Below are 26,557 nucleotides of genomic sequence, written 5' to 3'. Positions count from 1 at the left end.
TTCATCTCCAGCACTATAAAATATCATGTGCTAAATTTCATTGAATTATCTCCCAAAATGCGACCTGTAGTTTGATCACAAGGTTTACAATGACAGACTGACGGGGTGACGGACGGACATAGCTAAATCGACTCAGAAAATTATTTTAAGCCGATTATACTTTAAGATGGGTATAGGACCAATATTATTGTGCGTTACAAACATCAGCACAAACTCAAACATCAGTACAAACTAAAGTGGTGTTGGGTATAAAAATTTAGTCCCATAATTTAAACTGTTCAATAAATCAAACATTCTTATGATTATTTTTATAGAAATAGCATCAGCTGTTTACACTTTTGCATTTCTTGCTCAAGTTTAAAACACCTTCATTGGGAGCTTAAAAAATTAAGTAACTGAGTAATCAAAAAATTTTTAATTTTAACTAAAGACTGGTATAAAAATCTAGATTCTTTACTTTTTGTTATTTTTTCCAAAAACTATATTTTATATAACTGAGCGATATGCGTAAAACGTTATAACATGGGAAAGTTTTCTTACTTTTTACGTTTTTGGGGTCCTACAAATATTGCAGAGTTCTCGGCACCGGTATACCTAAAGACGACGTTGATGTCGTTGCATCTTAGTTGTGACGATGTTGTATCGTCTACTATGAACCATACATCGATGTTTCGTAAATATCGCTGAGTTGCAGAATAGTTATATTTTTCATTGATCGTTAAAATTTGAAACACAATACGAGCGATTTTTTTTAGTTGGCAATTAATTGCCAAAAAAATAATCAGATTACTTAATTTAAAAATATAATTAATATATTGTGAAGCCCCCATAATTTTTACTAATTGTATTAATTTGTTTTTTGCATCAGCTGTTTATCCTATATGTAGCATTTCTTGCTCAAGTTTAAACCACCTCTATTGCGCGCCTAAACTAGAAAAATTAACTAATTGAGTACTAAAAAACAACAGCTCAATCATTATTACGTTATCAGGATTTATAGGATTATATATTACTTTTCCAAAAAAATGATCATTTATATTGACACAAAACGCCTCACCTTTTTTTTTATTAAAAACAATTTGTATTTTTGTAAAAAATTTGCACGTACAGAATGTTGCATAATTCACACGAATATTTTTAAACCGAACAAAATTATGTAAATATGTATAGTTGTTTCTCCTGGGATGTAACCGGAGCAGTCATATCTACTTTTACACAGTTGGATGGTCCCCCGTTCCATGACAGGAAGGACCTTCGTGTATACGAAAATATGTGTAGCATCTCTTAGATGGTAATTTTTCCTGCCGCGGAAAACAAGAGTTGCTCTGGCACTACTGAGATCAACAGGTTAAACTCCTAATAGTTCTACATAGACCACATTATATGCCCAGCATCTGGACAGGGTCCCCATGATACCCACTACATATTTAACTGTCCATCCCACCCTACTTCCCTTAGGCCAATAAATTTATGGACTAACCCTGTAGAAGTATAGTTTAAGCTGTTACAATAACAAGTTAACATCTATAGTTGTAAATAAGAAATCAGAGGAAATCATGTTGTTATATCTTTTTTATGGAGTTTTGAGCGAAATCATGTTGTAGAAATGGCAGAACACGATTATGATTGTACAAGGGAAGTCCCAGGTCGTTTATCCTATAATAAGCCGCCGCCGACCGAATGGTTTACTCCCCGTCGATCATTTGATCATCTTTATTCTATTTTATAAGCTAAATTCATTAAACTTTCAAATCGAATCTTTCAAAATCTAATAATAAAATTGACCTCTCATAGAATGCTTTAAGTGAGTCAATTTATACCGATGTGTTCTACTAGCGCCGGCAAATTTTGGGGTATTCGATAATATCCCAAGATTTATTAGATGTTTGCTAAAACAATTTAAAATTTTAAAGCACTTCCCGCCCCTTTTTTACATGATTCGATCTATACTTTGTTTTAGTTTTGACCACTTTAAAGTAACAAGATCTTTTTATTAGTCATTTCATTGACAATTTAAATTCTTTCGTTAAAGTCTTTAACTACATGTACGTAGTTGGTAGCTCGTTGGCTGAAAAAAAGGTTCAGATAATGTCTAACAATCGTATGAACTTAAAATTTTTGTTTAGAAACGTTGTCCGAAAAAGCATTTCGTGCCACAAATTATTAGTTGACAAGGTTATTAGAAATTTTTCTGACAACGTTGTAAGATCTATACGTAGTTTAACGTCACCAATGTGGCCACAGTAGCAATTCTGCTGGGATCTATTAAATGTGGTATCATCATATCATTTCTTTAAAAGTCTAAAAGAGAAGGAACATTCTGTCACACACACAATGATGTACTGAGATTTCTTACGTCTGGTGCCAAAAATACATTTGTATTTAATACAGTGACGAGTGGTGTCATAAAAATTCGATTCTGCTTAACTGTTTGCGCGGAGTACAACGATAACTAATTAACTAATCTATGGATTAACCTAAAATGAACTTGTTTCTCTTTTGATGATTGTCTACTGGAGCAATATTTTCTATTTTTTCCATTGGTTTGGTTTTCTGAAATAATTTTTATGCCTAACAAATGTTCTAGCAATGGAATGCTTAATATGATATTGTAATCCAATTAAAGGGTTAAGATTTGATATACCTCAATGAATTGGAAGAAGTACTTTGAGAACAAGTTTTAATAATAAATTCAACTTAGTCTCATTTCCGCTTTCTTTTGGAATATAGACGAGTTATATATGGCACTGGTAGCGGTCCCATTTTTGTGAAAAGTTTTTATAAAACTTAGTCTCAGAATGTATAGTGAATGCAGTCTATATCAAGGCTTATATTTTGAGGCCAATATTTAGCAGTAATATCACGATCTACATATATAGTCAGGCTGCTATAAAGGCTCTATGCAGTTGAAGAAATATTATACAAACATATTTCATTCAGAATCTTGAAAACTTGAGGAGAGTAAATTTAAATGGTGATTTATACTAAACAAGCGAAACTGTATGAAAGGAAACATACGGAGCTATGTATGGAAAGGCATTGGCACAATAGAACTTCTCTGAGGGCTCATTTTGGATCAACTGTAGGTTTTGTGAAGACAGGGGACTTATGTCCTTGACAATCAGTTTCCCCTATATGCTACTATATGCTTGAGATACTTTGAGAAAAGTTTCTATGCTGCAGTTGTGATTTCCGTCGGTATATTAATAATAAATTCAACTTAGTCTCATGTCCGATTCTTGTTGTCTTTATCAAGCTGAAGTCATCGCAGTGTCCGAAGCAATAAGTTTTATATCTATGAGACGAATATTTAGCAGCAATATCACGATTTACATATATAGTCAGGCTGCTATAAAGGCACTATGCCATAGAAATATTATTCAAACTAATTTCATTCAGAACGTGGAAAAGTTATGGGAGTTAATTCAATGAAAATGGCAAATTATACTAAACTTTCAAACCTGTATGAAAGGAAATCTACGAAGCTACATATGGAAAGGCATTTACACCGAACAATAGAATTTCTCTGAGAGCTTACTTTGAAACAACTGTAGGTTTTGTGAAGACACAAATACATGTTTGGTCCTCCTTTAAATGTAAACCTTGTAATTAGGAATCTGACCTACAATGGGCAGGATTTTGATTCGAAAGGTTATGTCATAAAACCAAGCGTTTACGATGACAGAAATCTATGTAGATATATACGCATATGGTATATATATTTATATAATAGTCGTGTTAATACATCCAACTCTGTTAGGATTAAGTGTAGTAAACCATCGCTGCCTTTCTCACTATCTGTTAAATACGCTCCAGAAATTGCGCCAGTATAAAGCTATATAATATTCGATTTACACCTAGATCACTTTCAGTAGCTCAGCTAAGCTCAGTTGGTAACACCAGATAGTTGGATTGATTATAGACATTCGGATTCAGATGCAGCGTAGTACGATCCCTTATAGAGGTTTGAATGTCGAATATATTTCGCATCTTTTGTTTTAACCAAAAGTTTTAGACTCAGAAATGTCTTCTGATATTTCAGATAATAATATATTTATTTCGAAATTTTGTTACTAAAGTTCCCAAATATTCATTACAAATTGCTCCATCTTTTGTTTTAACCAATAGTTTTAGACTCAGAAGTGTCTTCTGATATTTCAGATAAAAATATTTTTTATTTTTTTAATCCAAAGTGCTTTTCAATCCAAAATTTTCATTTGAATTATTAGCTTTTAATTCCAAGTGCTGTTTAAATGATTCAGTAATCAGTATTGTCGAACTCTATTCAAGACTAATTAGAACCATTCATATTTTACAATACTTGACTAAATTCAGATGCATAGGGTCTTTTTGTTGAAGTCCAAAATTCTTATTGGATTCGTTATATAAAAATATTTTGAAATTTAATTTTTTACTTTTTTTTAACACTTACACAATAAAAATTCAGGCAATTGACTTAAATTTATAGGCGGTACACGATCATCACATTTATCACTTGACAAAAAGTCACTTTTGAACATCATTAATTTCAAAAGTTCCATGCTGCAACACACTACCGATGTTGCAACAAAGAATTTAAACAATTTAAATTCTTATAGGATTTTTTTAAAAATAGGCATTAATTTTGTTTTTGTTTATTTAAAAAAGAAATCGAGCGATCTTTTTAACTTTTTTTAATTAAATATTAAAATGTTGCTGGCATTGTTGTAGATGTTGTTTGATAATTATCACAGATTAAAGGATCCAAATTATAAAAAAATTAAAGAAAAACACAATTTAAGAATTCAATTTTTTTTTTATTAATTATTTCACTTTTTCACTGTGGCACTAATAATTTAAATTCCATACAAATAGTGTCTGCCACCGATTTTAATGTAGCGTTGTACGTTTAACAATTAATAGCGGTTTAGCGTTACACGGTGCGACGGTGACCTTGTCTAGTTGTTTTTAATTTGTTTAATAAAGAGTTTAAACTTGGTTTAATTTAGATTGCACATCTGTATATGTGTGTAGGTTAAATTTTATTTCCTTAAATTTTGTTTGTTTTAATTTCCGTTTTGATTTTTTTTTTGAAACACGTTTGATTTGGTTTTTGCGTGCTGTTGGTAGTTGGCTGTGTGTGTAGTTATTTTTATTTTTTTTAACCGCTGTATTTGAAAATTTATTTCTTTATAAGTTTAGTTTTTCCGTTGTCAGTTTATAACGGTATCAGTACCACGATGCGAATTCAACTAAATCTAGAGGTGAGAGCAAGTGTTTATCAAAGTATTCGTACCGATAGAGTAAATGAAGTGGTGTGTTTAGGAGAGTAGTGAATTGTGTGAATAAGAGAGTGAGTAAGTGGTAGTAATACCGTTATTTGCTGATAATGAAGGTGTTGGTGGTAGTTAGTATAAACGCTATAGTAGTTGCCATAGTGTGCAGCTTTCTTTGCGGTTGTTGTTGTTTTTGTTTCCATTGCATTTTAAGGGGTGTTATTGTGTTCAGTTCATGAATGGTTGGTTGGGCTTTGGCTGACTAGCTGGCTGGTTACTAGTGCGTCTGCGGTTCATATTAGACTACAAATAAAGATAACAAAAGCAAAAACAATAACCCAGCATTGATAAGAATATACACAAACACAGAAAAACTCGAATATCTTATTGAAAATACAGCCAGCCCAACCCTTAAAAATGTTTTTATAAAAATTCCATTTTCAATTTTTTTGTTTTTATTTTCCAATTGGAATTTTTGTCTGCAAAGTCTGTTGTTCGTTGTATATTGTATTTGCTTTGCTTGTAATTTTGCCATTTCCAATTTCCGTTTCCAAGTTTGTGCAGATTTAGCTCTCGTTTGAAGGGGTATTTGTCAAAAAATATGTAACCTAACAGGAAATTATTAATTTTTTTCTAGCAATACATTCCCCATATTGTCTGGATTGGTTATTTTTGTAGAAGTGTGTGTCTGTATTTTAAAATGTTTTTGTATTTGTTTTTTTTTTCTTTTTTTCAAGTAGGTTTTTGTTATTTGCAATTTTTTTCGAGGGAGTGGTCTTTTGTAAATAGAAATAATGAAAACAAACAAATAAAAAAATTTAAAAAAATAACATCTCTATTCTTAGTTTTTCTTTTGAATTTTTTTGTCTATATATTTTTGTAATCGTAGAGATTTAAAGGTATTCGTTGTTTAGTTATAGACGAAATTTCCCTACAATAGAAGTAAAGTAATGGAATAATACACGAAAAAAGAACATTTTTAAATTACAAAATTTACAAAAGTTCTCTTTACTTGAATGGTTTATGAAATCATAATCACTCTAAAGACAATAAACAAAAACTGGACTGTTTACTAGACTATAGACCATACTAAGTCAAAACGGAGTCTCTTCGACAGTTCTTGACTGTTCGCGCGCGTACAGAACACTAGACTATAGACCAGACTATAAACTAGACTATAGACTAGACTATAGACTAGACTATAGACTAGACTATAGACTAGACTATAGACTAGACTATAGACTAGACTATAGACTAGACTACAGACTAGACTATAGACTAGACTATAGACTAGACTACAGACTAGACTATAGACTAGACTATAGACTATAGACTAGACTATAGACTAGACTATATATTAGACTATAGACTAGACTATAGATTAGACTATAGACTAAACTATAGGTTAGACTATAGACTAGACTATTGTTAGACTATAGGCTAGACTGCAGTCTTATATTTAGATTAGACTATTGAATAGACTAAATACTTAATTATAGATTGAAAAAAACATTTTCCTCAATTATTCAAATTAAATTCTTTTAAAACTCTGTCATTATCATTATACATGTGGGGATGTGCGTGTATATATTTTATTAGTGGAAACTGCAGTTTTTAGCGCTATTTTCTTTAGCTCTGTTCAAAACCATAAAATGTCGTTAGTGTCATTTGTATGTAAATGTACTCTAGAGTGACCTTAAAGCTTAGAAAAATATTTCCGAATAAAATTTTTGTTGGTTTGTTAGATACGGGTGTGTGCGTGTGTTTTTTGCATTATTAAGGTGTGTATTTTTCTATAAAGTTTTATTTTCTCTGTTAAATATTAAGCAGCTGTTGTCTACCGACAAAAATTAAAAAAAGAAAAACTTAAAATTCTTTATAACGATTTTGTATTGTTATATGGAGAATGAGTGTGTGTGTATGTGTATCTTTATGTCGTTCTTACATGAACTGCAAACTATCATATGATGACTTTATTTTTTATATATTTTTCTATTATCATTTCAGTTTTCATTATTCGAGAAAATAGAGATATTTTCACACATACATATGTACATAAATTTAACTATAAAAATATGAGTATGTTGTGTATTTTTATTATTTTCATTCATATGTGTTTGCTGTTGTTGTTGTATTCATAAATATGCTGCTCTATTTTATATTTTAACTGTTCTTTTTTCTCATTCTAACTGTTTTTGTAGTGAATAGTTTGTCTGTCTCTGTGTGTGTGTTTGTTTGAATTTTCTCTATTTTCCTGAGTTGAGTATGTTGTGCTTTTTTATTACGCGTCATCAGTTTTTATTTTGTTTTTGTTGTTTTATTTTCTTTTGTTTTTGGTACTTATTGTTGCTTTTTTTTTTTTGTTTATTTGTTGTTATTTTTTTATTTTGTCCACATTCACAAACTAAAATAAAATACATAAAGTACTTAAGTTTTGTGACATGAATTCCAAAAAATTACAGTTAAATACTTTATTTTAGTACATTTGTGTGTGCACATTAATTCTCATTCATACACACACACATACAAACAAACTAAAATATATATTTTTGTGTTTATGTGTCTTTTTTGAAAAGATTAATTCATATTAAAGCTTTAATGGCTGGAAAAGAGAAAAAAAGCGTAGAAAATGTTAAGTAAAGTGAAAAATTGCTTAAATTTATTAATTTAATGTATCACCACATAACTGACCTTTAACACCAGCTATTGAGCTGGAATATTTAAAGTGTCTAATTGTTTAATTTCTTCCATTTCCTATTGAGGGTTGGTTGACACTATTTAAAATCGTTTGCAAACGTTTGTTAAAGGACAAGATTTGTATTACTTATCGTCGCTCTATAGTTTTGGTTAAAATGTATTCCTATTTTAACCTAAACTAATGTTATACTTCCTGTTGTAGGTTTTCGGGTGAAAACCCTTTAGACTGTCGAGACTATAAATTGGTGGTGTCAAATGTATCTTCTGCCTTTCTTTGTATGAATTTGGGAACCGGTAATTCATAGGGCAGAGTTTCGTACATTGTATTGTCCCGTTTAATAGAGAAGTCAATGCGGGATACCTACAAGTGGTAGGGTGAATGAAAAGAGACTGATGCAGGTAAAGTCTATAATTCGGGATGAGTTCGGTAATGTTCCAGAGGCAAAGGATCCTCCCGGGGGCATATAACCTGGGTGAAATCTGTATCATGGTGTTATTGCAAGCCCAAGACCTGCTGTTGTCATCTATGTTACTAGTTAATGTGACAGAGCAATTTATGCTGGATTCCTGAACCCGTTGGGTATATTTTACTCTTCGTGTAGTAGGGTATAGGTTGGGGAATTGTAAGGTTAATACTTGGCGGTTGACAAATCAATCCATATATGTTTTATTATGATCTGGGATTGGAATTGATAAAGTCTCCTTGAGATGTGTGCTGGGTTGAATGATGATGGATGAATGGTATCATATACATTTGATACCATTGAATTTTCCTTCCTTGTCCAGATATGTTCAGGGTTTACTCTGTTCATATCAGAATTACCACAGTGTGTCCCTGTGAGTAAGAAAAATGTCTACGGCTTATTGATGATCGTACTTTGGTGTACCGGTTACTTCTCTAGGTGCTGTTGCCGAATCAACAGAAGCCATCCAATGGTCAAGAGATTAGATAGCTCGAGTACTCCAGCAACCGGCGTTCTTCATTGAAGAACAAAGGGCGATGGTAGACCGTTCTCAAGTCAACCCAGTGGTTGAAAAAGACCACCGTGGGATAAGGCCGTCCAGGCAGGTGCTCACGTTAAACTCTCGACATTCCTGACTGTGTATGTATTTTAGTTTGGGAATGTTCTCGATGCTCTCCAATGTTCAGGATACATATTTATACATGTTAGGCGACAAACAGTTAAAGAGCGTGCCTGAAATTGTCGGGGAATTATTGGGTTCGTTTGACTTTGTACACTCCTACATTTTTTGTAACATCATCTTGAAACACAGAAAGATCGCAATCTATTGGCCGGGTATTTCGGACTACTAAATATGTGTTGTTGTTGAAGCAACAAAGCCTTGTGATGTGTTTGTGCGGCTGAGGGATGTGAAATCTGCCTCAGTGGATCATTGAAGGATACGGCGTTGCTTTTTACAATGTCTATACCTGTTCTTTTACACTTGTGAAGGCAACATTACACTACTTGTTATTTCGCATCTTGATTACTCGGCTAGAGATTAGAAAGCTCGAGTGCTCTGTATTGTATTTACTTGGGAGTGCTTGGTATACCTGGTCTACCCAGTGGATAAAAAAGACTACCGTGAAATAAGGCCGTCAAGGCTGGTGTTTACGTAAAGCACTTCGATTCCGTCCCAGCTAGCATTTGGAAGATTGTTGAATAATTGATCAGTGAACTGAATAATTTTTTACTCCTTTCAATGGCTTAAAAGTGATTGATAAGTTGAGCGCTTAAAAATGATTCGAAAACGATTCCGATATATGATTGAGAAATTACTATTCAAAAAAACAATAACAATATTTATAGCAACCATAATTTGATAATCCTGAGGTTTTGAGTGTTCCAAAAATGATTGTTTGGAAGATCAAAAACTGTTTTCCGTTGTATTGTATTTGTCTGTAACAAACAAAAAATTTGCTCAGAAAAGACACAAAAAAAGACTATAATATGATTCGAAAAAAACTCTAAAACGACCAGTAATTCGGCTCATTAATGACCCAAAAAAGATTAAAAAATTAAGCAGAACTGATCAGAAGTGGGACTTATAAACGAGTCGTTAAAAAGAGTCGCGAGTAGGGCACCATTTCGTCCCGAAAATGTATTATTTATGATCAGAAAATGAGCGCATATATGAACATTTTTAATCTAGCAGAAGAGTCTAAATGACTCGAATGTGATCCAAAATTTCAACTGGGGTTGAGTTGATGTCAAGTGTATATGATACGGGATGGATGTAGGGTTATGCCACCTAGAGTGCGTAAATAATTAATGTGAGATTTAAGTATGTAAATCATAAAATTGTTTTTTATAAAATACCCAGCAAAAACTTGTTAATTGCTTTAAATTCTTTTAATAAATATCTCTTAGGTAAATTCAACATTAATTACATAGAAGTAGTCTAGTAATGTCTTATTCATAATTCTTTATCGTTTATGGTAACTACTTAACCCTAATGATATTACCGAGTATTTGAACCTCTTACTTTGTTACAAAAAGTTGTAAAGTTTTGAGTAACTAATGTTCTAAATACTAAATATTGTAATGATTCTACATACAAAAAAAATAAACAAAATGTTGCTAAGTTTGACTATATTTAGTAGACTTTGATTTTCATTAAAACCATTAACCACCATTTTGGGAAGATAAATACACAAATGCGCAGACAAAATAATTCTACTGAGGGGGGCCAATACATACAAACACACACACACACATTAAAGTACTAAAGGCCAACGAAAAAAAACATGGCGTAACTAAATCTCTTAAAGGACCAAAAATGTCTATGAAAACATATAAATAAAAAGGATTAAAAAGGAAAAGAAAACGAGGTCGCTGTCATTGCTATGGTCAATAAAAGAAATATCTACAAAAAGTTAAATAAAACAAAAAAAGGAGAAATAACTTGAAATGTTCAAGTAAATACTTAAATAATGATTTATGAGAAAAAAAAAACAAGTTAAATATACGAAACGCACACATAAATAAACTGAAAAAGGACTTTTATGGGTCAGAGATTTTACATAAATATTAAATGTTAAAGTTTAAATTAACCCTATTTTTAACAACACAAGTACAAAATAGGAAAATGTTTCTGTATGCGTATATACAAATTTTATTTGAAAGGGTTTTTTTTTCATATCCTTTTTTATTTTTTTTGCTATTTGTTTGTGTAACCATTGTATAAAATGGAATTTTATAACTGTCAATCTTGGGGACCATTTGTGCTTTTAGTGGACATGACTTAAAGCACACAACCACACTTGCAAATTTACACACAAGCAACAACAAATAAAATACATAACTTACTTCCATACAAACGTATTTTTATATTATGTCTGTGTGTATTTATGGAAATAAACTTTTTGTTTATGTATGTAAGGGTGTGTGTATATTACATTTTTACTCTTACCTCCCACTTGTATTAACTCCCCTACATTTACCACTGTTTATGTTATGCCATTGTATTGTTGTTTTTATTGTATTGGGGGGGAATATGACAGTCATGTATTCTCTCTAGACATGTAGTATAAAAAACCCTACAATTTTACAATCCAACAGTATGTACGGTTGCACAGTAGGTGAATTTTAGAAAATAGGTCTAAGTACAAATGTATACGTCGGTTATTGAGCTTGGTTGTAACTTCCGAGATGTAAAACATCACTTCCGTTTAGAACCAAGCAAATAGGATGGCCTCTGTTGAGTCGACAACAGCACCGAGAGACGTATCTGTTCATACAAGAATTACCGGAGTACGAGTCCTTCAAATAAGAAACAACTTTGTCCCTTTGTACTCATAGGGACACACTGTGGTAATTCTGGTATGAACATAGTTTACTCTAAACATATCTGGACAAGGAAGGAAAATTCAATGGTATCACTTGTATATGATACCTATCATGCTGCATAATTCAACCCAGCACACTTCTCATTTATTTGACGTACTCATAACAGAAAAACATACGACACACTTATTTAAGTATACTGGTGGTCGAGGACCGCATACCTCTACATTCACCTCGAATCATACACAGTTGACACCAACCCATTTCCAATGCTTAGTCCCACAGTCACTCCTCTGTGAGGTATCTGTTGTCTTCGGCAACAACACCGTACTTATCCCGAATTATTGACGTTACCTTACATCAGTCCTTTAATCGTCACTTAGTATTTCCGCAAATTTGGGTTTAAACAACAGCAACTATGTGAAACCCGAAGGAACCTCACCCGTAGTACCAGATTGTGAGGTTCTCTGGTTAGACCCCATGTCAAATTATACCAAGGACAAGCCGAGGAGTGAAGTGACATCACCAGTTTATAGTCCCGGCAGAATAGAGGTACTGGTAGCACCTTTATACGCCCGAATTGCAATACACCAAGATGACATCTGTCATCAAAGAAACATGCCCCGGGGGGGTGTTATAACGGGATATATAAACTAAAGACTCTTCAGAACGAGACAGTTTAATGTTACGGTATTTATTCGGATTGCACTCACACGATTACGGCACAACATTGCAAAATTATACGAACTGTTTCATACTAATGTAGAGCAGGCGGAGAGGATAATTTAACTCTTGATTACTTTTTCTATGTCACTGCCAGGTTTTTGCCAAAATCAGATAAACATAGTTTGATTGGAATATCAGTTTTGTTTTCGTCTTTAATGCCTTTCTCCCATTAACATATTCCCTGTAAAGTATCGCATAATACCCCGATATATATGTTTTATATTCGGATATATAGCTTTTAAGAACAGAATGAGTTTTATTCTTTCATCACCTCGGAATTTAAGAAGAAAGACTGACTAGAAATCGTATTTGATCTATATTGGTCTCTTCCGAAGATGCAAGGACTCTTTGCTCTTTGTAATAGTCAGCCTTCTGGTGTATCCTTTGGATTCAGAGATCCGGATTACCTTCAATTCATACTTCGTTATGTCAGGATTACCAATCCTAAGAAGTTCCAATATATTCTCTGACTTATTTCGAACCAGCGCATTGGCTTTTGTTGGCTTGAGAACTTCACACATTGATCATATCTAGCACGTTTGAATAGGATATTAGTTTCATTGAAACTCTGTAATAACCAGCATTGTTACTGTAACCCTTAAAGATCTCCTTGATAACATCTCCATCAACATTCTGCTTGCAGAAGGTTCTGTCTAAGGATTTGTAAGATTCATCTGGCCTTCATAATCGCAGTTGACCCACTGGCAGGGAATGGTGAAGCTTTCGATTACAAGTGCTGTAGTGTTGGCTAATTTCGTTGCTTGCAAAGAAGACTTTTAGCATATTTCTTGTCGGAACTAGCTACAAAAGCTTCTGAGGTATATATTGGACCATTTTTAGTGCCAACATTTTTGAGGGTACCTTCTTCGGACTTTAAATTTCCCTACGCCTTTCCTATTGTAGTTTGATAATTATTCGTTTGCACAAAATTTGATTATTTGTGCCTGGCGGGACACTTCGCGTACTCTTTATATTTGTAAACGAATTTTTAAAGAAGTACTAATTTATTTCTCATTTTTTTCGAAATAACCCCATTGTGCAATTGTTCATACACACTTTGTATGACTGTCTTACATTCAATGCTGCATTTGCACATTTCAAACCTTGTTACGTAGTTTTTATTTTCTGTTCTTTTTTTTTTGACATACAATTCAAACTTGTACTTTGTGTTGTAGTATTGTTTAAATTTATAGAGTTGCCAAATTGATTACCAAATAGCTTACTAGGATGTTAGATGAGAATTGAATTTACATTATGAAATTGACCATGAATTAGCTATGAGTTTCATTTTTTGTATTAAAACCGAACCCCACCTTCAGAGAACTAGTGATTTTTTTGTCCCTAACACTTTATATTTAAACATTTTAGACCCAAATAAAATTTTACAAAATGTTGTATGTATTTAAAATATTTTATGATTCATGGACTTAAACTTTTCACATAAATCTAAATCTAATAGTTTATCTCATAAAGTAGTGTAAAACTGCCCTGAATGTTTTGTATCCATCTTTGCTGTTGGTAATCACCTAATAAGTGGTGAGGTAAGGTATATCGTTTTTTTAGCTTGGCAACATTTATGTTAACATAACATACTTATATGAGCATCTCAGAAAAAATTGACATTTCAGGCAGAGACTTTTTCTATAAAAGGCATCTATTGCTTAAAATTTTTCTGTAAAAAAGTATCTTCTATTTGATTTTTTCTATTCATTTGATATAGAAAACATTTTGCTTGCTAAAAAAAAACGTTTTCTTTACAGCGACTTTTTCGTTAAGACTATTTGATATAGAAAAAGTGACTTTTTCGAAGAGATATTTTGTTGAGAAAATGTGTCCTTTTTAAATGGAGTTTATCTTGTTGTAATATTTTAAAATTTTTGGGAATTGCAAGTATATTGTAAGTTAGTGAGAGTGTACATTAAGGTGGCCCCAAAAGCGAAGGTATTAATGATCTCAGCGAAAATTCAAAGTTAGTACATTCTTAAATATCATTTCTCAAATTGTTGTCCTTACATAAATATTCAACAAATAACATTTAAAAGTGTTATATAAGACTTTACCGAATCGTATAGAAGTACTCACCATCAAATCATAACCTATAACTTTATCATTTTGTTGTTTACAGTAATCGCAAGTATATCGTCTAAACTTTATATTAATAAAAGAGATTTCGGAGTAGTGGCATTAATAAGGACCGAGGCTAAATTATGAACTAATCTCTTCCAATTTGGAATATTGATTAAACTTCGGAAGATAAGGACTGATCCCCGTACAATTTAACAAGAAGATTTTGGCTCCTATCAAACTTGTTTATGGCGAAGTTTAACGCTATAGTAGTGTTCACAAGAACGTTATGGCTGTTAATGTAATTTTGTGAGTGAGACGCTATATGGGGAATAGTGCCAATTATGGATTAATCCTCATAAAATTTAAGAAAATTTAAAATGTTATGACAATTAAAGTGATTTTCTGAAGGGGACATTATATGGGTAGGGTAAATTATGGACCGATCCTTATTAAATTTAACAAAGAGGTATAGGTTCGTATTAAGTTTGTTCGTGTCAATTTGCACCGCTAAAAAGAAAAAAGAAGCATCTATTTAAACTGTCTTGAGCGTTACAGTGATTTTCTGAAGGGAAACTTAAATGAGGGGTAAGGTCAATTATGGTCCTATCCTAATAAAATGTTACAAAGAGATTTAGGTTCATATACAATATGTTTACGCCGAATTTTGCCGGGACAGGTGCTTCATATTGACAGTTTTGTGCTTGGCGAAATCGTGGACCGATATTGCCGAAATTAGATTTACACAGTTTGATTGGAATATCAGATTTGAAACATTCGTCTGTAAAGCCCTTCTTCCATTAACATTTTCGCTGTAAAGTTGCGCGAATATAAACCGTAGTTGATCTTTCTTCGCATATTCCCAATAAGGGTCAATGACTCCTTGTTCATTGTAATAGTCAGCCTTCTGCTGTATCCTTTGGATTCGGATACCTGGACTAGCTTATATTCATACTTTGTGTCAGGATTACCGATCCTAAGAAGTTCTAATATATTCTCTGACTTATTTTGAACCAGAGCAGTGGATTTATGTTGGCAAATAGTTTTTGTAGACATGTTTGAAGAGGATTTTACTAGCCGCTATTGTTAATGTGAAGGGATCTTTAAAGATCTCCTTAAGAACGTTCCGATCAAATTTCAACTTGCTTGAAGATTCTGTCGTCTGGCCTTCATATTCGAAGGTGAAGGAAGGTGAAGCTTCCAAAATCTAGTTCTCAGTTCTTTGGATTACAACTTTCCGTATATTTCTTACCGGAACGGGCCACAAAAGCTCATATTGGATTAATTGAACTATTTTGTAGTGCAACAATTGTTCGAGGTACTTTCTTCGGACTTAAAATTCGATTATTTGTACCTGACGGGACACTTTGGGTACTCTTTATTATTGAAAACTGGACGATTTTTTTAAAGAGTTCAAAGAGTTTTAAAGTATTTCTTATTTTTTTGTGTGCGTTCGTTTATACGAAATCGTAGACCAATATTCCCTTAGCTAAAATGATCTATACAAAATTTCAGCTCAATAGCTACTTCCATTTGGACTTTATCATGTTTTTAACCAACAGACAGAAAGACGGACATAGCTAGATCGTATTAAAATTTAAGAAGGACCCAAAATAAATGTAATTTTATGAGTCTTAGATGTATATTTCGATGCGTTACAAATAATAACAAGTGAGAGTTTTATATACCCTTCACCATGATGTGTTAAAAAACAGTCAGTACGAATTTTATTACAAAAAATCAAAAAATACCAATTGCAAAACGGTAAGGTATCAAAAAATCCTGTTTTATGGGTTCTCATTTAATCCAGACTCTACATACTTAATTTGACGTTTCTGGGTTTAATATTATAGAAAATTCAAAAAGTACATTTTGTAGAACGAAAAAGACCAAAAAGTTCCCTTTCATGGGTTCTCATCTGGTTCCGAATCAACGTACAAAATTTCATGTCCCTTGGTTTAATATTATAGAATATTCCAAAAGTTCCTTTCGAAATTCTCACCTAAATCAGACTCTACATACTTAATTTCATATTTCTAGGTTCAATATTAGAAAAAATTCCAAAAATACCTTTTAAAAACAAAAAAGTACCAAAAAGTTTCCTTTTATGGTTTCTAACTTAAGCCAGGCTCCACATACTTATTTTCATGTTTCTAGCCAATAACAACACACTAGTGCTGCTCTCGCTCTGCTGCTCACGCTCTGCCTTGTTTTTATAAACAAGAGTAAAATAACAAATTTTACCGTATGATTATGTATTTTGTTTTTTGCATGAATAAAAAATCTAAATTTTTGATGAAATTTTCAGAGGTTGTTTCGGATTTTTGCTCATATCTCCGTTATTTATGTACCGATTTTGCTGATTTTAAATAGCGATCTTCCCGAAAGCATGTCTAACAGAATTATTGAAGCTTCGGATCTCGCCGATATCTGGGGTCCTCTAAAAGCTGATTTCAACAAACATACCGACAGGACGTTTTAATACTTTTACCAAGCTCATCAAAAATTGATCTCAGGGCAAACATTATAAGGCTGTTGAACATTAATTTTCGGTGGGAAACATTAGCAACTTATTTTATCTCAATAGAAAAGGAGGCACCTTAACGTACGTAGTATGTATTTTTGTCGATGTTGTGTTTTTTTTTATATCGCAAAACGACAACAAAATTGTGTTGTCGTCTGCGTATATATCAAACCAAAAGCATTTTCCTAACAACCCCTGGTTAAACAGCGGGGAGGCCATAACAAAACAGATCCGCCTTTTAATGGTGCCTTTTTTTATATATATTTTTTCGTATTTTGGTTGTTATATTGTTGCTATCCCCAATATGAACATATTCATATTCCTTTTTTACTTACAAACAGAGACAACAACAAAAACGTACATAAATACTCCAACAATCGTATAAAGGAACAAGTACATTTAGTACTCATCACACATACAACCGTACACAACCTTCAGAAGGGTCTGGTGAATATAAAAATGCAAACAGTTCAGTACGGTTGAGTTTATTATCATTCATTCCACATATTCATACAAGAAGACTAAAGTGAAGAGACCTTAATGTTTGTTGTTCTTTCTATAATTCTCTATTTTTTTGCGTATTTTTATTTCAATCCTGTATGTATGTATGTATGTGTGTGTTTCTTGTGTATTCTACACTTTATACTTTTGACTGTTTTATGAAGACTAATGGCTTCCACTTGTACATCTTCTTATGGGTTTCCTTCTTCTTTTTTTGGGTTTTAATTTTTTTCGTTGCTGCTTTTGTTGTTATGCTCAGTGTGTTAACAAACAAAATCCTCTTCAACAATAATGGCAGAAAGTTCTTCTACTTTTATTGTATATTATTTTCCATTTTCTTTCTTAAAAAAAATTTTTTTGTGATTTTATTTTTGGCAACCAACAAAACATTATTTCATATACCGTTTGATTTGTTAAAACTTTTTTCAAGTTGTTGTCTTTTTTTTCAATATTTTTCCTTTTAAAATTTTGCAGTTAAAATTTGTTTGTTTGAATTGAAGAAGGCTACAAACGAATGAAATTTTGTTGGCTCAGGTGAAGTTAAAAGTTTTGTTTATATAGTTTTTTTTTCTTAGGAAATGTACATGTTTTTTGTTTGCTTTTTATTTTCTTTATTTTTTTGTATGTTTAAAATGTTTTTTCCTTTATATTTGTATTATTTTTATGCATTTTTGATTACAATGAAATACATTTGTATGTAGACCAAAATGGAAAATAGATTTTAACATTTCTTTTAAAGACAGACAACTTGGCGTATGAGTAATATTTATGTTATTTTATTCTTTTTAAGTGTATTTGTATAAGTTTATTAAGTGAATTTTAAATAAATAATAAAATTTGATTCCATTTTAGGAATATTTGAGTTTTGATATAAAAGGAACTCATTTTTTTCCATAAAAATGAGTCTTTTATAACGAGATTTTCTCAACAGAAAAAGCGGTCCTCCATTATAGATAGTTTTTATACCCTATACTACTATAGTAGGGAGGGTATGTACTGATGTTTGTAACAAACAAAAATATTGGTTTAACATCCCTCTTAAAGTGTATCAATCGGATCAGAGCCGATTTAGCTATGTCCCTCCATTTGTCTGTGTATCCTTGTAAGCCTTGTGCGCACGCTACAGGTCGCAATTTTCAAGATAATTTGTTAAATTCTGTCCATTATTTCGACAAGCCCCCATATAATCGTATCTCATGAATAGGGCCTTTGGGCTTATAATTATGTTACATGTTCTATTATGTCAACAAAAATCGGTGAACTTTATAGAAGTTCAAATGACACTTAAATTTTTTCATAATCGGGCTAGGGTCACCATTACAAACTCCCCATCAGAGTTTGTAAATTCCTCTACCAACATTGATAAGGACATGCCCATATTTACTTCTACTCGCCTATGAGCCCTCTTGTAGAAAATTTCTTTTATAATCAACAATAAGTAAAAACATTCTGGAATTAAGTTAAGAAAACAAATTAAATGATTTATTTTTTTAAAAATAATCCATATTTTAACATTCTGACTGGTGTAGCGTCAGATAAGAAAAAAATTCCGGAATAAAGTTAAAAAACAAATTAAATGCTTCATTTTTTTAAATAATCCACATTTTTAATATACTGACTAGTGTAGGGTACCATATGGCCGACCATATTGATTCTTTGAACAAGACTTTTTCTTATGGAAAAATGTCTCTTTGAAAGGGAAAGTGTCTAATTGTATAGAAAAACTGTATCTTATGAAGAGACTCTTTCGTATAAAATATTGTCAATTTCAAAGTGATTTTTCTCCTATAGAAAAAATAACTCTTTTAAAAATATTATATATAAAAAATTTGTATATATTATATATAAAAAAATTTCTCTCTTTTTAAAAATTATTTCGTATTGAAAATTATTTCTTTAAAATAATTAAAATTTTCTTGTAGAAAAAGTGCCTCATTTATATTGAAAGTGTTTTTTTATACCCTTCACCTTCGTGAGAAGGGTATATATAAGTTTGTCATTCCGACCCCATAAAGTATATATACTAAGGATTCTTATAGATAGCGGAGTCGATTAAGCCATGTCCGTCTGTCTGTCTGTATGTTTGTTGAAATCAGATTTTAGAGGACTCGTAATAAAAGTAATTTTTTGTATAAAAAGTGTGTGTTTTAAAGAAACTTTTTCGCAAAGAAATAATTTCTCTTTTTAAAAGACTTTTGGTATAGAATAAATGTAAAAACAGTATATTTTAAAGAGACTTTTTTGTGTAAAAAGACGTTTTCGTACAGAGACATTGTGTCTTTAAATGAGGCTTTACGTATAGGATTAGTGTTACTTTATAGAAGACTTTCTCGTATAGGAAAAGTATCTCTTTAAAAGGTAATATAATTTTTCTTTTGGTATAGAATATGTTAATTGCCTCAAAATAAAACGTCTCTTCATTTCCTTTAAATTTTTTCTTTATTCCAATTTCTATTAGCCAATTTGTGCTGTTCTTTTCAGCCATTGCTGTTTCAATGACTTTTAATTTAAGACAATTAATGACTTTACAAAAAACTCACCACAATGATTTGTCATTTTGTGTGAAATTTCATGTTAAATTTTTTTTAAATTAGTTGGAAAATTTCCCAACAATTGTTTAAATGACCTTCTTGAACTATTTGTTATCTATAAAATTATCTTATTAAAACTACTTAAACCAAAAATAGTTAACTGATTAATATTTAAACACTTTTTAAATAAAAAATTCAGTTATAAATGATAATTATCAATTTAGATCATCGTTGTGCTATGACGTTAATAAATACGTTAAAATTGTCAATGATTTCATAGAATGATTTGAAGAAAATATTTTGTATGATAAATTCTTAGTTATATTGTAAAGAGTATTAATTTTATTTTTTAATGAATATATTGAACTTGGTGTAAGAGAATCTGTAGACTTGGATTTATACTTACAAGACTAGATTATAGACTAGACTATAGACTATACTATAGACTATCGACTAGACTATAGACTAAACTATAGACTAGACTATAGACTAAGTTATAGACTAGACTATAGACTAGACTATAGTCTAAACTATAGACTAGAATATAGACTAGACTATAGACTATAATCTATTCTATAGTTAAGATAGACTAGATTATAGACTAGACTATAGACTAGACTATAGACTAGACTATAGACTAGACTATAGACTAGACTATAGACTACACTATAGGCTAAACTATAGACTAGACTATAGACTAAACTATAGACTATACTATAGACTAGTCTATAGACTAGACTATAGACTAGACTATAGACTAGACTATAGACTAGACTATAGACTAGACTATAGACTAGACTATAGAATAGACTATAGACTAGACTATAGACTAGACTATAGACTACACTATAGGCTAAACTATAGACTAGACTATAGACTAAACTATAGACTAGACTATAGACTAGACTATAGACTAGTCTATAGACTACACTATAGACTAGACTATAGACAAGACTATAGATTAGACCATAGACTAGACTATAGACTATAGACTAGACTATAGACTAGACTATAGACTAGACTATAGACTAGACTATAGACTAGACTATAGACTAGACTATAGACTAGACTATAGACTAGACTATAGACTAGACTATAGACTAGACTATAGACTAGACTATAGACTAGACTATATACTAGACTATATACTAGACTATAGACTAGACTAGACTATAGACTAGACTATAGACTAGACTATAGACTATAGACTAGACTATAGACTATAGACTAGACTATAGACTAGACTATAGACTAGACTATAGACTAGACTATAGACTAGACTATAGACTAGACTATAGACTAGACTATAGACTAGACTATAGACTAGACTATAGACTACACTATAGACTAGACTATAGACTAGACTATAGACTAGACTATAGACTAGACTATAGACTAGACTATAGACTAGACTATAGACTAGACTATAGACTAGACTATAGACTAGACTATAGACTAGACTATAGACTAGACTATAGACTAGACTATAGACTAGACTATAGACTAGACTATAGACTAGACTATAGACTACTCTATAGACTACACTATAGACTACACTATAGACTACACTATAGACTAGACTATAGACTAGACTATAGACTAGACTATAGGCTAAACTATAGACTAGACTATAGACTAGACTATAGTCTAAACTATAGACTAGACTATAGACTAGACTATAGACTAGACTATAGACTAGACTATAGACTAGACTATAGACTAGACTATAGACTAGACTATAGACTAGACTATAGACTAGACTATAGACTAGACTATAGACTAGACTATAGACTAGACTATAGACTAGACTATAGACTAGACTATAGACTACACTATAGACTACACTATAGACTATACTATAGACTAGACTATAGACTAGACTATAGACTAGACTATAGACTAGACTATAGACTAGATTATAGACTAAACTATAGACTATACTATAGACTAGACTATAGACTAGACTATAGACTAGTCTATAGACTACACTATAGACTAGACTATAGACAAGACTATAGATTAGACCATAGACTAGACTATAGACTAGACTATAGACTAGACTATAGACTAGACTATAGACTAGACTATAGACTAGACTATAGACTAGACTATAGACTAGACTATAGACTAGACTATAGACTAGACTATAGACTAGACTATAGACTAGACTATAGACTAGACTATAGACTAGACTATATACTAGACTATATACTAGACTATATACTAGACTATAGACTAGACTAGACTATAGACTAGACTATAGACTAGACTATAGACTATAGACTAGACTATAGACTATAGACTAGACTATAGACTAGACTATAGACTAGACTATAGACTAGACTATAGACTAGACTATAGACTAGACTATAGACTAGACTATAGACTAGACTATAGACTAGACTATAGACTAGACTATAGACTAGACTATAGACTACACTATAGACTAGACTATAGACTAGACTATAGACTAGACTATAGACTAGACTATAGACTAGACTATAGACTAGACTATAGACTAGACTATAGACTAGACTATAGACTAGACTATAGACTAGACTATAGACTAGACTATAGACTAGACTATAGACTAGACTATAGACTAGACTATAGACTAGACTATAGACTAGACTATAGACTACTCTATAGACTACACTATAGACTACACTATAGACTACACTATAGACTAGACTATAGACTAGACTATAGACTAGACTATAGGCTAAACTATAGACTAGACTATAGACTAGACTATAGACTAGACTATAGACTAGACTATAGTCTAAACTATAGACTAGACTATAGACTAGACTATAGACTAGACTATAGACTAGACTATAGACTAGACTATAGACTAGACTATAGACTAGACTATAGACTAGACTATAGACTAGACTATAGACTAGACTATAGACTAGACTATAGACTAGACTATAGACTAGACTATAGACTAGACTATAGACTAGACTATAGACTAGACTATAGACTAGACTATAGACTACACTATAGACTACACTATAGACTATACTATAGACTAGACTATAGACTAGACTATAGACTAGACTATAGACTAGACTATAGACTAGACTATAGACTAGACTATAGACTACACTATAGACTAGACTATAGACTAGACTTAGACTAGACTATAGACTAGACTATAGACTAGACTATAGACTAGACTATAGACTAGACTCTAGACTAGACTATAGACTAGACTATAGACTAGACTATAGACTAGACTATAGACTAGACTATAGATTAGACTATAGACTATAGACTAGACTATAGACTAGACTATAGACTATACTATAGACTAGACTATAGACTAGACTATATACTAGACTATAGACTAGACTATAGACTAGACTATAGACTAGACTATAGACTAGACTATAGACTAGACTATAGACTAGACTATAGACTAGACTATAGACTAGACTATAGACTAGACTATAGACTAGACTATAGACTAGACTATAGACTAGACTGTAGACTAGACTATAGACTAGACTATAGACTAGACTATAGATTAGACTATAGACTAGACTATAGACTAGACTATAGACTAGACTATAGACTAGACTATAGACTAGACTATAGACTAGACTATAGACTAGACTATAGACTAGACTATAGACTAGACTATAGACTAGACTATAGACTAGACTATAGACTAGACTATAGACTAGACTATAGACTAGACTATAGACTAGACTATAGACTAGACTATAGACTAGACTATAGACTAGACTATAGACTAGACTATAGACTAGACTATAGACTAGGCTATAGACTAGACTATAGACTAGACTATAGACTAGACTATAGACTAGGCTATAGACTAGGCTATAGACTAGACTATAGACTAGGCTATAGACTAAACTATAGACAAAACTATAAACTAGACTACACTATAGACTATACCATAGACTAGAATATAGACTATACAATAGACTAGACTATACACTAGACTATAGACCAGACTATAGACCAGCCAATACATTATAGACTAAACTATAGACTAGACTATAGACTATTGACTAGACTATAGACTGTGGTTCCAAGGTTGCTCTTTCAAATATATTCTAGAATATATTCTAAAATTAGTATTCAATAAAAAAAGTACATAAGTTAGATATCAATACATTTTACATATTTCTTTTACTTATTATTGAATGGAAATGAAATGTCAAAATAACTTTATGACTCATGACAGACAGATAGCACCGTATAGACTTTTAATGTATTGAGGCGTTTTATATCAATTGTTTAAACAAACTTCAATGACATTACAACATTTTAAGTGTGAAGGAGGTTATAAAACCAAACACAAAGGGAAAGGGAGACACATATGTATGTAAGTAAATTTTTTATAATATTATTTGAAAGTATGTACACATTATTCTTATTTCAAGCATAGCATACGTACATTTAACTGACCATATTGTATATTAGTGTCCACATATTCAAACCACCCAACAAAAGCAATAATTTAAATGTAACAAAAACAATAAAAGTCTTTAAAAAAGGGTAGAATTTTCAAACAGTTGTAGGAAGGTGAATAAAAGTGTGCTTGAGATAAAAAAAAACTCATTGCATTAAAAAGAAAAAGCAAAAAATTATATTAAAACTTGTTGCTTTATAACTAAACTTTGATATTTATTATTTCGAGAAACATTTTCGGAGAAAAAACATTGTTCTATTTTAATATACTTTTAATTTCTAAATAACAACTTCAAATAGATAAAAACTAAACAAAGTGAAAACACTCAAATTATGCAATTTATTGGTCAAATTATGGCTAAAAACTTTTACTCTATTATTAACCAAATGTCTAATATACTTCTCCCTCTAATCGGAATGGACAGACAACAGTTTGTTTCTATTGCAAGTACTCTCGTAATAACAGACAAATTGTCCATTTAAGGAGTCACATTAAAAAAAGCCTTAAAACATTTGGCTTTTGTTTTGTATTTATTTCTATTTCTTACCATAATGGCCTTAATGGCTAAAAGTTTTGTTGTTGTTGTTTTTTTTTCAAAACAGCCTCTAATTAGATAATACCCGCCAGATAAAGTCTACTGTTTTCATACGTACATACATACATGAAAAACGAACAGATATTTAAATGAGTAACAACAAACTTAAAAAGTATGACAAACAAAGTAACTAACTAACAAACAAACTTAATAACTAACAAACAAACTAACTAACTAACTAACTAACTAACTAACTAACTAACTAACTAACTAACTTACTAACTAACTAACTAACTAACTAACTAACTAACTAACCCATAGTAATCTGATCGTATATCTCAAAAAATGGGCGCAGTATGACAACTCACTTCATAAATTTTATTGGCTAGATAACAGATCATTTTTATATAGAAACAAGTAAGAGTTCTATATTCGGCTATGCCGAATCTTATAGACTCTTCACTACGGTGTGTCAAAAAACAGTCAGTACCAAAAACTTAACTCTTCCGGCTCAACATGCTTAATTTCATATTTTTAAATTCAATATTATGGAATATTTAAAAGAGTATCTTTTGAAACGGAAAAATACCTTTACTTTTTAAAAAACAAAAAAAATACCAAAAAGTTCTTTTTTCCGGTTTTCACCTAATTCCGACTCATGTTTCCGGGTTCAATAATAAAGAAAATTCAAAAAGTACCTTTTGCAGAACTTAAGCCAGGCTCCACATACTTAATTTCTTGTTTCTAGCTAATAACAACACACTACTGCTGCTTTCGCTCTGCTACTCTTGCTCTGCTGCTCTCACTCTGCCTTGTTTTTATAAACAAAAGTAAAATAAAGAAATTTACCGTATGATTATGTATTTTGTTTTTGTCTTTTACAATTTCTGTCTGAGCATAAAAAAATTTCAATTTTTGATGAAATTTTTAGATGCTGTCTCGGATTTTTGCTCATATCACCGTTATTTATGGACCGATTTTGCTGATTTTAAATAGAGATCTTTCCAAAAGAATTAATGAAGATTCGGATCTTGCCGATAACAGAGGTCCTTTAAAACTGATTTCAATGCTGATTTCAATCGACTCCGCCATCTATAAGGATCCAAAATATATAGACTTTATAAGGTAGAAAAATTGTATTATAAAAATTACAAATGGAATGACAAACTTATTTATACCCATCTTACGATACTTTCCCCCCGGGGGCATGTAACCTTGGTGAAGCCTTTACCTTGGTGCTATTGCAATCCCGGGGAATAAAGAGGTGGCCTCTAGTCTGGCCGGGACTAAAAAATTGGTTATAGTCTACTGCCAGGCTTATTCCTTGCATAGATTGAAAAGAGGTCAGACCAAAGCACCACATAATCTAGTACTACGGGTGGCTAGTTGCCCGCATGACAATGTCCTGGCTGGTCAGTTGGTTGAGGTTCTTTCGGGATCCACGTAGTGGTTGTGGTTTAAATCGAAATTCGCGGGAAGAGTAAGTGGC

General features: G+C 31.7%; 1 protein-coding gene across 3 annotated transcripts in view; it reads right to left on the bottom strand.

Annotated features, from left to right (window-relative positions):
- Window positions 1–26,557, bottom strand: part of LOC111685146 (LIM/homeobox protein Lhx4) — a 97,735-nt gene that overhangs the window by 7,250 nt on the left and 63,928 nt on the right. The window contains exon 1 of one of the 3 annotated variants that reach the window (XM_023447387.2): window positions 4,433–5,421. The exons of the other annotated variants lie outside the window; for them this stretch is intronic. Coding sequence (XP_023303155.1) covers window positions 4,433–4,541 — 109 coding nt within the window. The 5' untranslated portion in view covers window positions 4,542–5,421. Of the gene's footprint in view, window positions 1–4,432; window positions 5,422–26,557 lie in introns of those variants that run through there. 3 annotated transcript variants of the gene reach the window in all.

This window comes from Lucilia cuprina, chromosome 2 (assembly GCF_022045245.1).
Source record: "Lucilia cuprina isolate Lc7/37 chromosome 2, ASM2204524v1, whole genome shotgun sequence".
NCBI lineage: Eukaryota > Metazoa > Arthropoda > Insecta > Diptera > Calliphoridae > Lucilia > Lucilia cuprina.
This window is presented reverse-complemented; position numbering and strand designations above follow the sequence as displayed.